At 45.9% G+C, this 18,458-nt stretch overlaps 1 protein-coding gene across 1 annotated transcript in view; it reads left to right on the top strand.

The window, feature by feature from the left end:
- LOC140467081 (acidic mammalian chitinase-like) overlaps nucleotides 1-17,510 on the top strand; it is a 52,948-nt gene extending 35,438 nt beyond the window's left edge. The window contains exons 9-10 of the mRNA XM_072563141.1: nucleotides 2,950-3,066; nucleotides 17,376-17,510. Of these exons, the coding sequence (XP_072419242.1) occupies nucleotides 2,950-3,066; nucleotides 17,376-17,510 (252 nt within the window). The remainder of the gene's footprint in view (nucleotides 1-2,949; nucleotides 3,067-17,375) is intronic.
- Nucleotides 17,511-18,458: the final 948 nt, after the last annotated feature.

Below are 18,458 nucleotides of genomic sequence, written 5' to 3'. Positions count from 1 at the left end.
GCTCCCTGTCTCCCCAGGAACCCAGTCACCACAATGCCAACGCAGACTAAATGACACCAGGATACTTGATATGAATGCTCACTGTCCTCTAAAACTATTGCAGCCAGGGTGCTGAATATTAGCACCCATTTCTGTAGATTAACTAACATCCTGTTGCCATTGTTAACTGATCGATACTGTCAGACTAACAGCATTGTTTCTATCAAGTGCAATCAAACCTGTATTGTCCTATAATTAACATCGATCTTCTGTAAGGTTATAAGAACTGATTGTACCTAAAGCTCGAGGGAGAAGGTTTTGACTCAGCTTTGCAGAGTGCCTGTTTCGCATGCGTGCAGTCAATCTCTCTTCCCATGATATCATGGAAGAAACCAGTATTTGCAAATTTCACAAGATCCGTGTACTCCATCTGGGCCAGTTACTTTCAGTGGGCTCACTCTCAAGCAGGCTGATTTGACATCTAGAATGAGCCTCTCATGATGGAGGGCTTATGCTCGAAACATTGATTCTTCTGCTTCTCGGATGTTGCCTGACCAGCTGTGCTTTTCCAGGCACCACACTCTTCGACGGTGTTGATTTTGATTGGTTAGGGAATTACACTGAAAGATGAGCCAGTGAATGGCTGTCCCTTGTTTTGCACATTTGTCTCAAAGAACAGAGCCCCGATTATTACACCCTACAGTACATGCCATTTCATCACACTGCGTGCCCAATCGACAAAACTCATTGGTTATCTCTGTATTTCTTTGCACACTCAGGATTAAACTTCCAATTTAAAAAATCATACCTGTGTTGGCCACAGTGTTCAGAACATTGCATAAATGCTCTGCTTAAGTATTGCCAGTATTCCCTAACCAATCAAAATACAAGAAATAGTGTGCTTGGTGACATAGTGCAAAGATAACAATCACTGGCTCAATGTCGTCAAAGCTAAAAAGCTGATTATCAACTTCAGGAAGCAAGGTAGCGATTCATGTCCCTCTCCACATCAACAGAGCTGAGGTGGAGATGGATGAGAGCATCAAGTTCCTAGAAGTGATGATCTCCAAAAATCTGTCCTGGACCACCCACATTAATGCAATGGTCAGGAGGCTATAAGGATCCTCACCAACTTTTACAGATGCATCGTAGGAATCTTTCTATCCAGGTACATCGTGGATTGATAAGGCAACAGCTCTACCCAGGACTGTGAGAAATAACAGAAAGTTGTGAACACAGCCCAGACAATCACGCAAACCAACCTTGCCTCCATTGACTCAATCTACACTTCTCATGCTGCAGAAAAGCAGCCAACATCAAAGACCCCTCCCACCCCAGTTATAATCTCTTCCAACCTCATCCATCCAGCAGAAGATTCAAAAGACATGTACCACTTGGTGGTACCAGCTGCTTTCCTGCTGTTATTTGACTTCTGAATGGACCTCTCAAATTTCATATCTAATGGTTGATCTTGCTTTTTGTGCACCTCCTTTGCAGCTGTAACTTCAGATTCCTTGTTCTGTTCAATCACCCTATGATCTTTGTATGTCATAACCTGCCTGTATGTACACAAAACAAAACTTTTCATTGTATTTAGGTACGTGTGAAAATAATAAATCAAATAAAATCAAATACTGATTGCAAATGGCCCAAAGGATTTGTTACTTGATATAATCTGCCAGTCTTTGGGCCATATAGCCAAACTACTTGGCATCACATCAGCACGAAATCTATCTATCGCATTGCTTACTTGTGTAATAGGCACAACGCCTTTTTGGCTTGAAGGCAGCATCCTGTTGAAGACAAAGACCATTCATGTTGGTGCTACATAATAGCAGCATGAAGCAGTAACTGTGAAGCTAGCTGTTTTGCTAACAGTTTAGGATTTTCAGTCAGGTGTGGTGCACCTGCATATACTGGAACCTGCATGTATTACTAAACAAGTCCCTGTTAATTCTACATAGAAAGAACATGTGATGTGCTGAAAAGACAAAACCATTGGTTTTGCCATCTGCTAATGGGCACTGCCAAATATGTGAAAGCAGAAATTCAGCCCAAATATCTTTTTAGTCCAATGTCATATTTCAGCAGATCCCATCTCATTCCATTTGCAATCACAACAAAAGTTATATTTTCAAACACTGCAAATGTCTACAATATATGCCTTTGAAAAAGATTTGAAAGAGATATTCATGGATCATCCCTGAGATGGGAGGGATTGTCTTATTAAAGTTAAACAGGTTGCAATTCTACTCACTGGAGTTTAGAAGAATGAGAGGTGATCTTGTTGAAACATACATGATTCTTAAGGAGCTTGACAAGTGAATGCTGACAGAATGTTTCCCCTGTTGGAGAGTGTTGGACTAGAGGGGATAGTCTCCAAATAAAGAGGCACCAATATAAGACTGAGATGAGGATGGATTTCTCTCAGTGAATGAAGAGTCTTGGGAACTCTTTGCCACAGAGAGTGTGGGCAGAGCCCTTGTATGTATTTAAGGCTGAGATACATAGATTCTTGATCAGTTGGAAGAATCACAAGTTACAGGGAAAAGACAGAAAAGTGGACGTGAGGAATGTCAGGTCAGCCATTATCCTACTGAATGGTGAAGCAGGTTCAAGGGGCTGAATGGCCTACTCCTGTTCCCATTTCTTGTTGTCTTGTTGCTTTATGATAGAATCCCCCAACCTTTTTGTGATTAATCCTCCCTGTTCGTGTTAAATAGATAATAACACATATATTTAATACTCAATATCCCTGCACTTTACTTTCTTAGCAATACATGCTTTAGGGAGGATTCTTTCTTTTCTGATGAAATATTAATGTTCTACTTATTTTCCAAAGAAGTTATATCATTTATTCATTCGTAAAATAAGCTGACTAATTATTGTGTATCGGTGGAATTGAATCTATGAGAAAACACGACACATTTGCCTGACAATCTAACAGTACCCGTTGGTTTTGATTGACAGATCTGTGCATTTTTGAAAGATGCATCCCTTCAAAATATTTATGATCAGATGGTGCCTTATGCAGTCAAGGGCAATGAGTGGCTTGGATACGATGATCAGAAGAGCTTCAAGACCAAAGTAGGTGTTTTGTATTTATCACCATAATTTCACACACACCAGAATTATTTAATAGATAAATCTTAATGGAGTTTTGTTCTCATCACTTAAACGGTACTCATACCATTCACTTAAAGTAACGGCACTGCTTGTGTTATCTCATTTATATGTTATAAAATAAAAAAACAAGGCTAATATTCCTCAATTGTAGGTCTTGTCTGATGATAGGTCTTGCCTTATGATTAGCCCGAATGTGCCCAATTCTGAGAGGTCGCACTTTGTACAGGATCATGTCCCACAGAACGTGAATATTTCTCAGAGTATAGGATTCAATCACATAGATTAAACATGTTTGTAATATTATACATAAATCACTCCACAAAAACTGGTATCCAGTCACCAATCACGCTTAATTTACACGTACATAGTCCATGACATTGACCCAGCTGGCACAGACTGGCTCTTAAAGGAGATTTTTGAGGAAATCAAAAAGGCAATGCAAGCGCCGACACCCAATATATACATGGTGATTGGACTCCACAGTGCCACAGAACAAGCAGTTGGGCTGGGAGTCCATGAACCACCGCAATCTGCGGTTGCAGGGGACTGCTGCGTGCAGCACCCTCCACCCCAGATCCCCGAGAGAAAGTGGGAGGACTCCCACGTAGAGAGCCCTCCACTGGGATCCCCACCGCCCGGTGGCAAATGGGCACGCCAAGGCATGTCCGGGCGGTGGATGAGGGAGAAGAGGTGGACGGTGTGCAGCAGCAATCTATACAGGGTCCGCCTTTTTACGCCCTTAAAAGGGATAAAATTAAAATTCCGGAGGCGGCTCAGGTTGTGGGGCACAGGCTCCCGCGGGAAGTAAGTAACCCTTGGGGCCAATGTGAAATTCCGTCCGGGCTGGGGTGACCGTGGACGGGATCCCACCGCACACCCGAGCATCCTCCAACTGGTGCACTACGTTGGATCCGAGCACCGCCATTTTAAGGCATCAGATGGTGGTGGCCACGTACCAGATGTCTACCGCTGCCCTGCTCGCTACGTCCTGCGGCAGCGTCCAGCCCAGGCCCCCGGCACAAAGCACGTCCCCGATCCTGGTCACCCTCGCCACTACGGCCCTCCCCTCCGACAGCCACTCGAACCCGCGAGTACGGAGGTGCGGATTCCTGAGCAACGGCTCCCTGACGACAGCCGCTACTCCAGCCGGAGGGTAGGAGCGACGCGATTCAACCATGTTCCAAACATTGATCATGTCCTGGTAAAAGACAGGCAGCGTCTTGAGGGCGACCTCCAAACCGTCACGGTCGACGAACAAGAGCTGCGTGTCGTAGTTGAGGTTACTCACCTGGCGGAAAAAATACGTCGCCAGGGCGCACCACCTAGGAGGAGGCTCAACGTAAAGGTATCGTCGCAAGGTCCGAAGGCGGAAACCACTCCTGTTTTTTTTCCAGATTTGTTAGAAGGCTTTATTTTATTCCCCATTCTCGATCATGAAATCAGTTAATTCCTTGGTTGAGAGCACAGCATGCAAACATGCCCAGAAAACTGCCGTTTTAAAATTTGGCCTCGAAAAACTAGTCAGGAGTCTCATATGGATGTGCCCAATTTTGATCTTCCCCAGCACAGTGGCAGGGGTGAGGAAATAAAGCTGCACCTCCATGACCATTAGCAGGGACATTGGTGAATAGTGTTACAGTAGCATTTTTACCTTATAAATATTAATAATTTCAAAAGTGAAGCAGCTACAAGTTACAGTGTAGTATAAAAGGGGAGAGAATTGGTGCATAGCCTTTTGTGGAGATCTTGGACAAACTGATATAGCAAAAAACGTCTACCACTCCTGTTTATTTTTTTTATTTTTTTTTATTTTTTGTTGAGACACAGTGAAGGACACAAAGTGCATGAATCTTTATTCAATTTCCACCACCAGGAAGATAGGAAAAACACCCGAGTGGCCAGTGACAAGCACTGCCCTTCAAACCAAAGGGCAATGCTGTGTGATCAAAAAGGTGAAGGGGAGGGTGGGGACGAAATCAAAATAGAGTTGGAGGGAGAAATAATGCACTCCACTCCCTGCGGCGCCCACCTCTCCCTGAACAACTCCAGGGTGTTGGTGGACACCGCGTGCTCCTTCTCCAGAGACACCCGGGCTCTAACGTAACCGCGGAAGAGGGGCAGGCAGTCGGCCCTAACGACCCCCTCCACGGCCCGCTGCCTGGACCTGTTGATGGCCAGTTTGGCCAGGCCCAGGAGCAGACCAACGAGGAGGTCTTCAGACCTGCCCTCCCACCTCCGTACTGGGTGCCCGAAGATCAGGAGCGTGGGACTGAAGTGCAGCCAAAAGCAGAGGAGAAGGTTTTTGAGAAAATCAAAAAGGGATTGCAAACGCCCACACCCAATATATACATGGTCCACGGACTCCACAGCGCCACTGAACAAGCAGTTGGGCTGGGAGTCCGTGAACCACCGCAACCTGCGGTTGCAGGGGACTGCTGCACGCAGCACCCTCCACCCCAGATCCCAGAGAGAAAGGGGAAGGACTCCCACGTGGAGAGACCTCCACTGGGGATCTCCACCGCGCGGTGGCAAATGGGCACGCCAAGACGTGTCCGGACGGTGGATGAGGGAGAAGAGGTGGACGGTGTACAGCAGCAGTCTATACAGGGCCCTCCTTTTTATATCCTTGAAAGGAACAAAATCAAATTTCCGGAGGTGGCTCAGGTTGTGGGGCACAGGCTCCCGCGGGAAGTACGGGACCCTGGGGCCAATGTGAAATTCCGTCCGGGCCGGGGTGAGCGCGGACGGGATCCCACCGCACACCTGAGCATCCTCCAACTGGTGCACTACGTCGGGTCCGAGCACCGCCGTTTTAAGGCGTCGGATGGCAGTGGCCACGTACCGGACGTCTACCGCTGCCCTGCTAGCTATGTCCTGCGGCAGCGTCCAGCCCAGGCCCAAGGCACCCAGCACGTCCCTGACCCTGGTCGCCCTCACCGCCACGGCCCTCCCCTCCGACAGCCACTCGAACCCGCGAGTACGGAGGTGCGGATTCCTGAGCAACAGCTCCCTGACGACAGCTGCTACTCCAGCCGGAGGGTAGGCGCAGTACGATTCGACCATGTTCCAGACAGTGATCAGGTCCTGGTAAAAGACAGGCAGTGTCTTGAGGGCGACCTCCAAACCGTCACGGTCGACGAACAGGAGCTGCGTGTCATAGTTGAGGTTACGCACCTGGCGGAAAAAATACATCACCAAGGCACACCACCGAGGAGGAGGCTCAACGTAAAGGTATCGTCGCAAGGTCTGAAGGCGGAAACCACTCCTGTTTTTTTTCCAGATTTGTTAGAAGGCTTTATTTTATTCCCCATTTTCGATCATGAAATCAGTTAATTCCTTGGTTGAGAGCACAGCATGCAAACATGCCCAGAAAACTACCGTTTTAAAATTTGGCCTCTAAAAACTAGTCAGAAGTCTCATATGGATGTGCCCAATTTTGATCTTCCCCAGCACAGTGGCAGGGGTGAGGAAATAAAGCTGCACCTCCATGACCATTAGCAGGGACATTGGTGAATAGTGTTACAGTAGCATTTTTACCTTATAAATATTAATAATTTCAAAAGTGAAGCAGCTACAAGTTACAGTGTAGTATAAAAGGGGAGAGAATTGGTGCCTCGCCTTTTGTGGAGACCTTGGACAAACTGATATAGCAAAAAAAGTCTACCACTCCTGTTTATATCTGTCAGCCAGGGTGCCCAGATTGGACAAGGTTAACAGCCCCAATCAGGGAACTCTGTATCTAACCCTTGCTTTAGTCACTTTATTGAGGGTCTCCTAATAGCAACAGAATCACGGACGAGCAGATTGGGAGGCATATTTTGGAAAGGTGCAGAAGTAACAGGGTTGTTGAAGTCACGTGGGTGACTTTAATTTCACTAATACTGATTGGAACCTCCTTAGTGATTTTGTCAGGTGTGTCCAGGAAGGATCTCCTGATGAAGGGCGCTTGCTCGAAACGTCGATTTTCCCATGCCTCGGATGATGCCTGACCTGCTGTGCTTTCCCAGAACCCCTCTAATCTTGACTCTGCTCGACAGCATCTGCAGTCCTGACTAGAGGGGAGGCCATATTGGATTTGGTGCTTGGCAACAAACCAGGTCAGATGTCAGATTTCTCAGTGGGACAGCATTTCGGTGATAGTGATCACAACACCCTGACCTTGCTAGGGATAGAAGCAGATGGTATGGGAAAGTATTCAATTGGGGGAGGGGGACGTATAATGCTATTAAGCAGGATCTGTGGAGCATACATTGGGATCAGATATTCTCAGGGAAATGCATGACAGAAAAGTGGAGATTGGGGAGCACTTGCTACGAGTGCTGGATAGGTTTGTCCCACTGAGGTAAGGAAGGAATGGTAGGATGAAGGAACCTTGGATGACAAGAGATGTAGAGCATCTAGTCAAGAGGAAGAAGGAAGCTTACATAATGTTGAGGGAGCAAGGATCAGGCAGGGATCTGGAAGGTTACAAGGCAGCCTGGAAGGAACTGAAGAATGGACATAGGAGAGCTAGAAGGGGGCATGAAAAAGCCTGGGCGGGTAGGATTAAGGAAAATCCCAAGGTGTTCTACACTTATGTAAGGAACAAAAGGATGCCGACAGCAAGAGTAGGCCCAATCAGAGATAGCGGAGGGATCTTGTACTTGGAGTTGGAGGAGGTAGGCGAGGTCCTTAATGAATACTTTACTTCAGTATTCACTAGTGAGAGAGACCTTCTTGTTTGTGAGGACAGTGTGAAACAGACTGATGCGCTCGAACAGGTTGATGTTAAGAAGCAGGGTATGTTGAAAATTTTGAAAAACATGAGGATAGGTAAGTCCCCTGGCCCAAACAGGATATACCCTATGTCACTATACGTACCGAGGGAAGAGATAGTTGCGCCTTTGGCAATGATCTTTGTGTCCTCACTGTCCACTGAATTGATACCAGATGATTGGAGGGTGGCAAATATAATTCCTTTGTTCAAGAAAGGGAATAGGGATAACCCTGGGAATTACAGACAAATCAGCCTTAAATTGGTGGTTGGCAAATTATTGGAGAGGATCTGAGAGACAGGATTTATGATTATTTGGAAAAGCATAGCTTGAGGAGAGATAGTCAGCATGGCTTTGTCATGGGCAGGGCAAAAGTGAGGACTGCAGATGCTGGAAACCAGAGATTAGATCAGAGTGGTGCTGAAAAAGCACAACAGGTCAGGCAGCATCTGAGGAGCGGGAAAATTGATGTTTCGGGCAAAAGCCGTTCATCAAGAATTCCTGATGAAGAACATTTGCCCGAAATGTCGATTTTCCTGTTCCTCAGATGCTGCCTGACCTGCTGTGCTTTTCCAGCACCACTCTGATCTAAACTTTGTCATGTTATTGAATTCTTTGAGGATGTGACAAAACACATTAATGAAGATGGAGCAGATTTATGGATTTTAGCAAGGCATTTAGAACATAGAACATAGAACATAGAACAATACAGCACAGAACAGGCCCTTCGGCCCACGATGTTGTGCCGAACTTCTATCCTACATTAAGCACCCATCCATGTACCTATCCAAATGCCGCTTAAAGGCCGCCAATGAATCTGACTCTACCACTCCCTCGGGCAGCGCATTCCATGCCCCCACCACTCTCTGGGTAAAGAACCCGCCCCTGACATCTCCCCTATACCTTCCACCGTTCACCTTAAATTTATGTCCCCTTGTAACACTCTGTTGTACCCGGGGAAAAAGTTTCTGACTGTCTACTCTATCTATTCCTCTGATCATCTTATAAACCTCTATCAAGTCACCCCTCATCCTTCGCCGTTCCAACGAGAAAAGGCCGAGAACTCTCAACCTATCCTCGTACGACCTACTCTCCATTCCAGGCAACATCCTGGTAAATCTTCTCTGCACCCTCTCCAAAGCTTCCACATCTTTCCTAAAGTGAGGCGACCAGAACTGCACACAGTACTCCAAATGTGGCCTAACCAAAGTCCTGTACAGCTGCAACATCACCTCACAACTCTTGAATTCAATCCCTCTGCTAATGAACGATAATACTCCATAGGCCTTCTTACAAACTCTATCCACCTGAGTGGCAACCTTCAAAGATCTATGTACATAGATCCCAAGATCCCTCTGTTCCTCCACCTGACCAAGAACCCTACCATTAACCCTGTATTCCGCATTCTTATTTGTTCTTCCGAAATGGACAACCTCACACTTGATAGGGTTGAACTCCATCTGCCACTCCTCAGCCCAGCTCTGCATCATATCTAAGTCCCTCTGCAGCCGACAACAGCCCTCCTCACTGTCCACAACTCCACCTATCTTTGTATCATCTGCAAATTTACTGACCCACCCTTCGACTCCCTCCTCTAAATCATTAATAAAAATTACAAACAGCAGAGGACCCAGAACTGATCCCTGCGGAACTCCACTTGTAACTGGACTCCATGCTGAATATTTACCGTCTACCACCACTCTCTGACTTCGACCGGTTAGCCAGTTTTCTATCCAATTGGCCAAATTTCCCTCTATCCCATGCCTCCTGACTTTCCGCATAAGCCTACCATGGGGAACCTTATCAAATGCCTTACTAAAATCCATGTACACTACATCCACTGCTCTACCCTCATCCACATGCTTGGTCACCTCCTCGAAGAATTCAATAAGACTTGTAAGGCAAGACCTACCCTTCACAAATCCGTGCTGGCTGTCCCTAATCAAGCAGTGTCTTTCCAGATACTCGTAAATCCTATCCCTCAGTACCCTTTCCATTACTTTGCCTACCACAGAAGTAAGACTAACTGGCCTGTAATTCCCGGGGTTATCCCTATTCCCTTTTTTGAACAGGGGCACAACATTCGCTACTCTCCAGTCCCCTGGTACCACCCCAGTTGCCAGTGAAGACGAGAAGATCAATGCCAACGGTACTGCAATTTCCTCTCTTGCTTCCCACATAATCCTAGGATATATCCTGTCAGGCCCGGGGGACTTGTCTATCCTCAAGTTGTTCAAAATGTCCAACACATCTTCCTTCCTAACAGGTATCTCTTCTAGCTTATCAGTCCGTTTCACACTCTCCTCTTCAACAATACGGTCCCTCTCGTTCGTAAATACTGAAGAGAAGTACTTGTTCAAGACCTCTCCTATCTCTTCCGACTCAATACACAGTCTCCCACCACTGTCCTTGATCGGACCTACCCTCGTTCTCGTCATTCTCAGGTTTCTCACATACGCATAGAATGCCTTGGGGTTATCCTTGATCCTATCCGCCAGGGATTTTTCATGCCCTCTCTTAGCTCTCCTAATCCCTTTCTTCAGGTCCCTTCCGGCTATCCTGTATCCCTCCACTGCTCTGTCTGAACCTTGTTTCCTCAACCTTATGTAAGCCTCCTTCTTCCTCTTTACTAGACATTCAACCTCCCTTGTCAACCAAGGCTCCCTCACACGACCATTTCTTTCCTGCCTGATCGGTACATACATATCAAGGACACGTCGTATCTGCTCCTTGAAAAAGTCCCACATTTCCACCACATCCTTCCCTGACAGCCTATGCTCCCAACGTATGCTCCTCAAATCCTGTCTTACAGCATCGTAATTTCCCTTCCCCCAATTGTAAAAACTTCCTTGTTGTGCGCACCTATCTCTCTCCATAACCAAGGTGAAAGTCACAGAATTGTGGTCACCATCACCAAAATGTTCACCCACTAACAAGCCCACCACTTGTCCCGGTTCGTTACCGAGTACCAAATCCAATATGGCCTCCCCTCTGGTTGGACAATCTACATACTGCGTTAGAAAAGCTTCCTGGACACACTGCACAAACACTGCCCCATCCAATCTACTTGATCTAAAGAGCTTCCAATCAATATTTGGGAAGTTGAAGTCGCCCATGACTACGGCCCTGTGGCTTCTGCACCTTTCCAAAATCTGTTTCCCAATCTGTTTCTCCACATCTCTGCTGCTATTGGGGGGCCTATAATAAACACCCAACAAGGTGACTGCACCTTTCCTATTTCTGACTTCAGCCCATACTACCTCCAGAGGCAGATCCCCCTCAAACTTCCTTTCTGCAGCCGTTATACCATTTCCCCATGATAGGCTCATTTAGGAAGTAAGGAGGCATGCGATTCAGGGAAATTTGGCTGTCTGGATACAGAATTGGCTGACCTATAGAAGACAGAAGGTGGTAGTAGATGGAAAGTATTCAGCCTGGAGCTTGGTGTTCCGCAAGGAACTATTCTGGGACCTCTGCTGTTTGTGTTTTTTTTATAAATGACTTGGATGAGAAACTGGAAGGGTGGGCCAGTAAATTTGCCGAAGACACAAAGGTTGTTGGTGTTGTGGATAGTGTGGATGGTTTTTATAGGTTGAAGTGGGACATTGACAGGATGCAGAGCTGGGCTGAGAAGTGCAGATGGAGTTCAACCTGGAAAGTGTGAAATGACTTATTTTGGAAGATTGAATTTGAATGCAGATTGCAGGGTTAAAGGCAGGACTTTTGGCAGTGTGGAGGAATACACGTCCGGTGATCTTCAAAGTTGCCACCCAAGTTGATAGGGTTGTTAAGAAAGCATATGGCATGTTGGCTTTCATTAGCAAGGGGACTGAGTTTAAGAGTCGCGAGGTTATGCTGCAGCTCTATAAAGCCCTGGTTAGACCACACTTGGAATATTGTGTTCAGTTCTAGTTGTCTCATTATAGGAAGAACATGGAATCTTTAGAGATGGTGCAGAGATTTACCAGGACGCTGCCAAGACTGGATGCTGCCTGGACCAGGATGGTGTCTTATGAATAAAGGTTGAGGGAGCTAGGGCTTTTCTCATTGGAGCAAAGAAGGATGAGAGGTGACTTGATAGAGGTGTACAAGATGATGAAAGGCATAGATAGAGTAGATATCCAGAGACTTTCTCCCAGGGTGGAAATGTCTATCATGAGGGGGTATATTTTCAGGGTGATTAGAGGAAGGTTTAGGGACGGTGTCAGAGTAGGTTCTTTACAGAGGGGTGGGTGTGGAATGCACTGCCAGCAGTGGTAGCAGAGTCAGATACATTAGGGACATTGATAGTCACATGGATGATAGTACAATGAAGGGTATGTAGGTTAGTCTGATCTGAGAGACGGATAAAAGGCTGGCACAACATCTAGGGCCAGAGAGTCTGTATTGTGCTGAATTGTTCTATATTCTACATCCTATGTTCATATTCTATAAGACTTGGTTGGCTGATCTCATTCCAATCACTCAAATGCTCCTCCTCCAAGTCCTGGGACGTGGGCCTGTTCTTTTTCCTGTCGTTTCTCCTGGGGAGTTTTTGCACCAGGTCCGTTTCTGCCAATTGTGCCTCGGATACAGGCAGCATGTACCAGACTGTAGCCTGCTTCTTGTGTGCCTGCTGCATCTCAGCAGAAATTCATCATTTTCTTCACGCAATTTCAGTGTTTAGTCTGTGACATCTGCTGTGTCCATCTCATTTTTGAAGGTTTCTTTGACAATAGGCAGATGAAGAGGACCCCTGCATTTTGTCAGCCTTTCCGGTTTTTGAAGGGCTTGGTTGTTTTGTTCTTGCCTCATTTGTGAGGCTGCAGCTTTCATGTGATCCACGTACTTATTCAGGACTGCCTCACCTCCTAAAACTTTGTGTGAAACAGGACCTGACTTTATGTCGCCCATAGCTCTTAACTATGCAGGGCCATTCCATTCTTACATCTAACTTCATCCCCTGAAGTAAACTCCTCTGTCGCCTAGAGGAGTCTTGTGTACCTGATGCCATTTCACCCTCCCTACCCTCTCAGTCTGGAAGATCAGATTTAACCCAGAGTCTTCTTCCCATTAGCAACTCTGCTGGAGCTGTCCCTGTAGTTGTGTGACAGGCGGTCCAATAATTAAACAGGAACTGGGACAGTTTGGTATCGAGTGAAGCTGTAGGCTATTTCTTTAAGTTCACTTTCAAAGTTTTGGACTGCTCTTTCCACCAGACCATTGGACAATGGATGGTATGGAGCTGTCCTTATGTGCTGAATGCCATTCGACTTTAGGAAATATTCAAATTCTCTATTGGCATATGATGGCCAATGGTCTAGTGATCAATATCTCTAGGAGTCTGGTATTGCAAAAGATGCCTCCCATTTTTCAATCATCATCCCCATGTTTGATTAAATGAACTTTATGAATGTCTAATCAATTTGAATAGATGTCCACAATAACTAAAAACATAGACCCCATGAAAGGACTGACACTTGACATGCAACCAGGTTCAGGATTTATGGGGTCATTCCCACAAATATGGGGGAGCTGCTGGAAATAAATTTTGTCCTTGTTGGCTCTCTGTGCACTGTCCCACTAACATGGCTATGTTGGCATCCAATATTGACCACTAGATATAATTTCTTGCCAACATCTTAATTTTGGACACCCGTGGATGAACTTGGTGAAGATCAGCCAGAATCTGTTGGCAACCTTTGCTCAGGGCAATGACTCTTTCTTCCTATTGTAATATGCCATCCTCAATGGTGATCCCATCTTACTGGGTCCAGAGAGGTTTTGATTCTGTTTGTGATGGTCCTTTCGTTTCTCCCATCACCACCAACTATTTTAGTTTTGCCAGAATGGAATCTTTTGGTTTCCACGGTCAGATATTGTCAGCGGTGGTGGAATGGTGTCCAGAAGGTTTAAAATGACGACGGACTCTTCCAATGGTAGCACCATTAGTGGTGTATCCCCCAGTGGGAGGTAGCTCAAGGCATCCACATTTGCCACCTGTCCTCCCGGACAATGTACCAAATTGTAATTATACACACTCAGAGTAGGAATGTGCCACTAAATTTGACCTGTAGCATAGATGGCAAGGCTCCGTCCTCTTTAAGTAGCGCTAGCAGCAGTTTGTGGTCCATTACAATTACAAATTTACATCCGTAAAGGTATTAGTTGAACTTTTTCACAGCAAGGATGACCGCTAAACTTGCCTCTCTATCTGGGTATATCTTCATGTACCCCACATGGCAGTCTTGTGTATTGGCACAAACCCTTATGGGTAATAGGTGGAGAGATAAGCTAGAGGAGGGTGTGGGGGTGGGGAGAAAGTAGCATAGAGTACAATGGGTGAGTGGGGGACGGGATGAAGGTGATAGGTCAGGGAGGAGAGGGTGGAGTGGATAGGCGGAAAAGAAGATAGGCAGGTAGGACATGTCCGGACAAGTCATGGGGACAGTGCTGAGCTGGAGGTTTGGAACTAGGGTGAGGTGGGGGAAGGGGAAATGAGGAAGCTGTTGAAGTCCACATTGATGCCCTGGGGTTGAAGTGTTCCGAGGCGGAAGATGAGGTGTTCTTCCTCCAGGCGTCTGGTGGTGAGGGAGCGGTGGTGAAGGAGGCCCAGGACCTCCATGTCCTCGGCAGAGTGGGAGGGGGAGTTGAAATGTTGGGCCATGGGGTGGTGTGGTTGATTGGTGTGGGTGTCCCGGAAATGTTCCCTAAAGCACTCTGCTAGAAGGCGCCCAGTCTCCCCAATGTAGAGGAGACCACATCGGGAGCAACGGATACAATAAATGATATTAGTGGATGTGCAGGTAAAACTTTGATGGATGTGGAAGGATCCTTTAGGGCCTTGGATAGAGGTGAGGGAGGAGGTGTGGGCACAGGTTTTACAGTTCCTGCGGTGGCAGGGGAAAGTGACAGGATGGGAGAGTAGGTTGTAGGGGGGGCGTGGACCTGAACAGGTAGTCATGGAGGGAACAGTCTTTGCGGAAGGCGGAAGGGGGTGGGGAGGGAAATATATCCCTGGTGGTGGGGTCTTTTTGGAGGTGACGGAAATGTCGGCGGATGATTTGGTTTATGCGAAGGTTGGTAGGGTTGAAAGTGAGCACCAGGGGTGTTCTGTCTTTGTTACGGTTGGAGCGGTGAGGTCTGAGGGCAGAGGTGCGGGATGTGGACGAGATGAGTTGGGGGGCATCTTGAACCACGTGGGAAGGGAAATTGCAGTCTCTAAAGAAGGAGGGCATCTGGTGTGTTCTGTGGTGGAACTGCTCCTCCTGGGTGGGAGGGTGGGAAGAGGTGTAATCCAGGTAGCTGTGGGAGTCGGTGGGTTTGTAAAAAATGTCAGTGTCAAGTCGGTCGTCATTAATGGAGAAGGAGAGGTCCAGGAAGGGGGGGAGGTGTCAGGGATGGTCCGGGTAAATTTAAGGTCAGGGTGGAATGTGTTGGTGAAGTAGATGAATTGCTCAACCTCCTCGCGGGAGCACGAGGTGGTGCCAATGCAGTCATCAATGTAGTGGAGGAAGAGGTGGGGAGTGGTGCTGGTGTAATTACAGAAGATCAACTGCTCTACGTAGCCAACAAAGAGACAGGCATAGCTGGGGTCCATACGTGTGCCCATGGCTACCCTTTTGGTTTGGAGGAAGTGGGAGGATTCAAAGGAGAAATTGTTAAGGATGAGGTGCTCCCAAAGCGGTCTCCTCTACATTGGGGAGACTGGGCGCCCCCTAGCAGAGCACTTTAGGGAACATCTCTGGGACACCCGCACGAATCAATCACACCGCCCCGTGGCCCAACATTTCAACTCCCCCTCCCACTCTGCCGAGGACATGGAGGTCCTGGGCCTCCTTCACCGCCGCTCCCTCACCACCAGACACCTGGAGGAAGAACACCTCATCTTCTGCCTCGGAACACTTCAACCCCGGGGCATCAATGTGGACTTCAACAGTTTCCTCATTTCCCCTTCCCCCCACCTCACCCTAGTTCCAAACTTCCAGCTCAGCACTGTCCCCATGACTTGTCCGACCTGCCTATCTCCTTTTCCACCTATCCACTCCACCCTCTCCTCCCTGATCTATCACCTTCATCCCCTCCCCCACTCACCCATTGTACTCTATGCTACTTTCTCCCCATCCCCACCCTCCTCTAGCTTATCTCTCCAAGCTTCAGGCTCACTGCCTTTATTCCTGATGAATGGCTGTTGCCCGAAACGTCGATTTCGCTACTCGTTGGATGCTGCCTGAACTGCTGTGCTCTTCCAGCACCACTAATCCAGAATCTGGTTTCCAGCATCTGCAGTCATTGTTTTTACCCTTATGGGTAATAATTGTGGCATACTTCTGGGTCTCTTCATCTAGTCACAATTGCAGGTACATGTCCAGTTTCATGAAGAACAACTCCATTGTTAATTTTGCATGCGAGAGTTTGGATATTTATCCAGCTGTAAGAAGCAGTTTAGTATGTGCTTAATATCCCCACAAAGATGAACTAACCAATTGGGCTTCACAATTAGTACAACTGGTGCTGCTTATTCTCCAATTATAGCAGTTTGATGACTACTTCATTTTCCAGTTTCTTCTGATTTCTACAAGCAAATGGCACTGAGCCAGCCTTGCAGAATCACAGAATTGTTTCCAGGTCAACTTTTAAAGTAGCCTTTAGCTACTTTGATAGTCCCTAGACCTTCCTGAGAAACATCTGGGTATTTAATTAGGACTCTACACAAGCAGCCATTGTCTAATCAGAAAATGTTGAGCCAATCAAGATGAATCTTTTTCAACCAATTTTGTGCATCAAGTTTGGGCCTGAGCCTTTTACAGCAATCAATGCACCAACTACTTCTCTTAAGGAACCAGAACTGAAGTTCCCTTAAACTGTAAAGGTTCCCCAAGGTGGGTTCTCAGTCTAGCTGAGATCTTGCACAAACCTAAGGGTTGGAGTCCAGAGTGGATCTTGTTAAAAACAAGTTTTGTAATCATTGAGCCAGCATTAACCTTCATTCAAAACAGGTGACCACCTAACTGGACACATATTTTGATTGGTTCCGATCTGAATGTTAATAAGCAATTTAAGGTTCTGAGGGGATCTTTCCACTTGTGGAAGAACCTAGAACTAAGGGACAGACATTAAAAATGAGTGGTCCTAAATTTAGGAAGGGAATGAGGCATTTTTTAAATTTTCAAATTGTTCTGAGTCTATGGACCTCTCTTCCTAGTAAGTAGGGAGACAGGACCATCAAGTACTTTTTTTTTAAATGGGAAGAAGGAGGTGAATTCCTGACTAAGACAGAAATCAAACATTGTCAGGGGTAGGCAGGGAAATGGTTTTGAGACCACAATTAGTTCAGAATGAAGCAGGCTTGAGCCATAAATCCATCTTCTTCTCTTGATGCATATTCACATGGTATGGAATTCAGGACTGGTTTGACCTTTTCTTATGTTTCATACTTTACCATGAGTGAATTTACACTAAGCACCAATTTTTTAAAATAAAAGACTAATTCCATTTAATGTTATTTAATTGCATTTGTATATCTTTTGATTCTAGGCTCAGTGGGTGAAAGATAATAAATTTGGAGGTGCCATGCTATGGGCATTGGATTTGGATGATTACGATGGAACTCATTGTAAACAAGGAGTTTACCCTTTGACCAACACATTGAAGTCTGTCCTTGGCATTTAATTTACTGGTAAATTGTAATATGTGCTCCAACTAACTGTGCTTTTAACAAAACCTATGTCTCCATATATCTCCTGTTTAAGGCTCACACTCTGGTACAATGTTTGTGTCTACATTTTTTAAAAATTTTAAATGTCAAACAACTTCTATCAAAATCTAACACTGTTATTCTCAACCCATCAATAATGATGGTATCACACCTCATTACTACCTCTCTCACTGCCTGACGAAAGCTGCAAAGAAGCTCCTCCCCATCAACCAACTCTGCTTCTTTGCTTCCCAAATTAGTGGAATATTTGCATTTTTCCTACAAATAATAACAAAGTTAAAAGTAGCCAAATTATTTGGATATCATCAATGGTAGTGTAACATCATCAACCCATGGTCCAATTGCCCCTATATCAATAACAACTTCTGGCCCGAAGGCTCCATTCTTTCTCTGTAATCTCTTATTGGCCTACTTGTGGAGTTGAATGCTGTACTCTTCCAGGTCAGGCCACTGTCTAAACCCATTTTCCACTTCACAAATCAGAGCAGAACCTTCAAATGTATTGGCCCTTTACTCTGAAGCTCTGTTCCTAAAGCTCTCCCGACAGAGACTCCTCAAAACCATCCCTGTACAATATGGAACGCGCTTTGAGTTCAAGGTGCAAACCTTTGGGAAGCACAGCATCTTTTGTTTGTTCTAACCTTCTCTTCTCATAGATGTTCCCACTTGTGCCAGCATTTCAATGTCATTATATGTAAAGTGAACTGAGTCTGACAAGAAAATGAAAATCTTTACTAATACAATAAAATCAAAATCATTATAATACTGGTTACATTTTGTCTTGAAGGATGTTAGTTAGCAACAGGGAAAACATTGCCAGTTTCTGAAGAAAGCCACAGATGCTAAGGCAAACCTGAAGGTTTATATCACCAAGTGAATTTTATAATTGTGGCCTTGGAGAA

This window comes from Chiloscyllium punctatum, chromosome 45 (genome assembly GCF_047496795.1).
Source record: "Chiloscyllium punctatum isolate Juve2018m chromosome 45, sChiPun1.3, whole genome shotgun sequence".
Classification (NCBI taxonomy): Eukaryota; Metazoa; Chordata; class Chondrichthyes; order Orectolobiformes; family Hemiscylliidae; genus Chiloscyllium; species Chiloscyllium punctatum.
The sequence above is the reverse complement of the archived record's forward strand: the minus strand, read 5'-3'. Positions and strand labels throughout refer to the sequence as shown.